The 4,098-nt window shown below is 62.1% G+C and overlaps 1 protein-coding gene across 1 annotated transcript; it reads left to right on the forward strand.

Moving 5' to 3' along the window:
* Positions 1-2,143: 2,143 nt before the first annotated feature.
* On the forward strand, positions 2,144-3,480 carry NEUROD2 (neuronal differentiation 2). Its single transcript, XM_039873821.1, has one exon. The coding sequence runs from the start codon at positions 2,225-2,227 to the stop codon at positions 3,434-3,436; it is 1,212 nt and encodes a 403-aa protein (XP_039729755.1). The 5' UTR covers positions 2,144-2,224; the 3' UTR covers positions 3,437-3,480.
* The last annotated feature ends 618 nt before the right edge of the window (positions 3,481-4,098 follow it).

A 4,098-nucleotide genomic window follows, 5' to 3' on the forward strand; every position in this document is an offset into this window, starting at 1 on the left:
CAGAAGGCCAGAAGAGAAAGAGGTTGGTGGGATGGTCACTTGTCTGTCAGAGTGAGGGGATGTTGGCACGTGAGGAGTGAGAGGTTTCTGGGTTAGGAATCCATACTGACACTTTCTCCCCCATTCCTAAATGCTGGGTGCAGAGGCTGATCCCAGGAGTCCCTCTTTACCCCCACCCCAACATACATATGCCCCTAATCACACAAGGAAACCTCTCCCATCAGGTGACTCCACAGATAGACACACATGCTCCCCACAGACACACACGCCCATGCAAAGGCACAGACATCCAGGCAAGTCTTTCCTTTTCTCTGTCTTTCCCTTGGTTTGAATTTCGTTCAGCCACATATGTTGTGTGTGCGTGAGGGTGGGTGGGGGAGGGGCAGACAGGGATGAGGGATGGCATGGTGCCAACATCTACCTATGGGGCTTGGGCCAGGGACACCCCCATCCCCATCCTGGGAGGGGCCTCAGCTGTCCCTTTGAGGCTATGGGGATCCTCCTGGGCGTGGGGGCAAGAACAGAGGTCCCTTTTCTAGACCTGAGGGTCTGGTCTCTGACCCACCTTTGGGGGCCTGCAAGGGAAAAAATGGACTGAGCAGGACCCTGGAGGGAGCATGGAATTTGAGGCCACCACAACCCCCACCCCCAATTTCCAGCCTTGCCACCTATTGTTCCCATGTGGGGGGCTCTATATCTAAGGGGGGCAACTCCTCCCACCTCCCTCTCAATCCCTGCTTTCCCTGCGTTGGGCGAGGAGGGGAGGGCGGCAGAGATATTTATTTATTTTCTTTATTTATTTAATTTTTTTTTTTTTTTTTTGGAGTAGAGAGTGACAGATGGCGGCGGGTCCCGGGGGAGCCGGCTCTCCCCCAATGCAGACGCATGCCAATCACCGTCTCTCATGTGATAGCTGCTGCCCGTGACGTGCCAAGCCCATATGGCCTGGCATAGAGGCTGGTACCCCGCCTGGTAGAGATGCCACACTCGCTCCGCGGTTCGCATGGCGCTCTGAAGACGCCGGCGCCCGCCGCCTTGAGGAGCCGCTGCCCCCGCTCCCTGAAGATGGGGGAACAATGAAATAAGCGAGAAGATTCCTCTTCTCCCCCTCTCTCTTGCCCCCCTCCCCCCTCCCCTCCCCTCTCCCCTTGACTCCTCTCGGAGGTAAGTTGTCCGAAAAGGATCTAGATCTGACCTGCTAGTTGGGGCCGGGGGGGAGGCTGCTTCGGCCGACAGGAGGGTCCCCAAATGCCCCCTTCCTGGGAGATGACCCCTCATGGGGCGAGCATCAGAGGCGACCCCAGTTCCCTCTCCCATAGGGGCTGCAGCTCAGGGGGCTACAGAGGGAGGCGTCTCTGCCTGCGATGGGCTGGGGGCAGGATCATGGGAGCCGTGAAGAGGCTAAGGTGGGACCTCCCTCATGGTTGTCCCAGAGGAACCTGCAACCTTTTCCCACCGCGAAAAAAAAAGAGAGAGAAGCAAACAAACAAATTTGGATTTTCCCCCATCAATCCCTAAATACAACGAGATCCGAAGAGCCGTGTGGGAGGGAGGCAGTTTGAAGGGGGGAAGAGGGTCCCTGATCGCAGGGGAGACGGACGGGGCTCGCTTCTCTGTCTCCTCCCCACGCCGGGTTTCTCGGTCCTCGCCGCCCGGAGCTGGATCCGGGAGCTGGGGACGCACGGCTAGAGGAGACGATCCTCCTGCCTCTGGAACTGGGACTGCGGGGGTGGGGACCGAGCTGAGGGCGGCGCGCGGCCAAGTTGCAAATTGGATTAGGGAGCGTGGGGGTGAGAACCACGGGAGGGGTGGGGAGCCGGGCCGAGGGGCCGGGGTCGCCAGAGCCGCCGAGCGGGGAAGCTGTTCCCACCTCCGGCCGCCCAGCTTTCCTTCACCGCGCAGAGAGAAGAGGCTTTCAGGGCAAGCGCGCCGGCTCCCCCGGCGAAGATATCTGTTCCCTGAAGCCCCTGCTCTGTCCCTGCCTGACCCCAAGAAGACCCAAGCTCTAGGAGCGGCCCCACGTTCAGACGCGGGGCGGAGCCGGGGCCCAGCGCCGGAGAGAGGGCCTGGGCCGAGATCCCGGGCGGGCGGGCGAGCGGGCGAGCGGTCGGGCTAGGGCTGGGTCGGGTCTAGGCGGGGCAGGCGGAGGAGGTGGGCATCCAGGGTCCCCTAGGCAGGAACCTGCAGGGGACTCGCGGGTGGAGGTGGGTTGGGGATAGTTGGCATGACCCCAGTGCGCCCCTCACTCTATACTATGTCTCCCCTTCCCGCCCGCGGGGCGCCCTCAGGCACCATGCTGACCCGCCTGTTCAGCGAGCCCGGTCTCCTCTCGGACGTGCCCAAGTTCGCCAGCTGGGGCGACGGCGACGACGACGAGCCGAGGAGCGACAAGAGCGACGCGCCGCCGCCCCCTCCACCGGGACCCGGGGCTCCGGGACCCGCCCGGGCCGCGAAGCCAGTGCCTCTTCGCGCAGACGAGGTGCCGGAGGCCGCGCTGGCCGAGGTCAAGGAGGAAGGCGAGCTGGGGGGCGAGGAGGAGGAGGAAGAGGAGGAGGAGGAAGGGCTGGACGAGGCAGAGGGCGAGCGGCCCAAGAAGCGGGGGCCCAAAAAGCGCAAGATGACCAAGGCACGCCTGGAGCGCTCCAAGCTGCGGCGGCAGAAGGCGAACGCACGGGAGCGCAACCGCATGCACGACCTGAACGCGGCGCTGGACAACCTGCGGAAGGTGGTGCCCTGCTACTCCAAGACACAGAAGCTGTCCAAGATCGAGACGCTGCGACTAGCCAAGAACTATATCTGGGCTCTCTCGGAGATCCTACGCTCCGGCAAACGGCCCGACCTGGTGTCCTACGTGCAGACGCTGTGCAAGGGCCTGTCGCAGCCCACCACCAACCTGGTGGCCGGCTGCCTGCAGCTCAACTCGCGCAACTTCCTCACGGAGCAGGGCGCTGACGGTACCGGCCGCTTCCATGGCTCTGGAGGCCCGTTCGCCATGCACCCCTATCCATACCCGTGCTCGCGCCTGGCGGGCGCACAGTGCCAGGCGGCAGGCGGCCTGGGCGGCGGCGCGGCGCACGCCCTGCGGACCCACGGCTACTGCGCCGCCTATGAGACGCTGTATGCGGCGGCGGGCGGCGGCGGCGCGAGCCCGGACTACAACAGCTCGGAGTACGAAGGCCCGCTCAGCCCACCGCTATGTCTCAATGGCAACTTCTCGCTCAAGCAGGACTCGTCGCCCGACCACGAGAAGAGCTATCATTACTCTATGCACTACTCAGCGCTGCCCGGCTCGCGGCCCACGGGCCACGGGCTGGTCTTCGGCTCGTCCGCGGTGCGCGGGGGCGTCCACTCCGAGAATCTCTTGTCTTACGATATGCACCTTCACCACGACCGGGGCCCCATGTACGAGGAGCTCAACGCGTTTTTCCATAACTGAGACCTCGCGCCCGCCCCTTTCATTTTCTTTTGCCTTTGCCCGCACCCCTGTCCCCAGCCCCCGAGCGCAGGGGCACCCTCACCTACCCTGGCGCCGGGCGCGGGGTGCGGGCAGCGGGTCCCGCTGCTCTCCTGGGCAGCGCGGTCCTCTTACCTGTGGGTGGCCCGTCCCAGGGGCCTCGATTCTCCCAGGGGACTCGCCTTCTCTCTCCCCAAGGGGTTTCCTCCTCCTCTTTCTCAGAGAGCACTTCTTCAGAGACCCCTCTTCGGTCACTCCCTGGAGACCCCCACCCCAATTCTCAATCCTTATACTTAGGTTTCCTCCTTCCCTTCCCCCTGCAAGCCCAAAGGCGTTGGTAAGGGGGCAGCTGAGCTGTGAGATACTGTTTCCTTATTATTATTATTATTATTATTATTATTATTATGACTACTACAATTACCACTACTTTTAAAAAAGACACGGAGCTGCCAAGGTAGAAAGGAGCTGGGCATTCCCTCTTTCCTGAAGAGGGCAGAAGTCAGGGTGCCCAAGCCTGGACCTGAAATGCCCTCACCCTCAACACCTAGTCTCAGCGTTTTGTGATTTTAATTTTGGCGGGAGGGAATGTGGATTGAGAGGAGAGAGAGAAGCCAAGACAATTTGTAACTAGAACCCAGTTTTTT

Source organism: Pteropus medius, unplaced genomic scaffold, assembly GCF_902729225.1.
Source record: "Pteropus medius unplaced genomic scaffold, Ma_sr-lr_union100, whole genome shotgun sequence".
Taxonomy (NCBI): domain Eukaryota; kingdom Metazoa; phylum Chordata; class Mammalia; order Chiroptera; family Pteropodidae; genus Pteropus; species Pteropus medius.

Coding starts and splice junctions, on each gene's coding strand:
- NEUROD2 (XM_039873821.1), top strand. CDS start 2,225: ATGACCCCAGTGCGCCCCTCACTCTATACTATGTCTCCCCTTCCCGCC.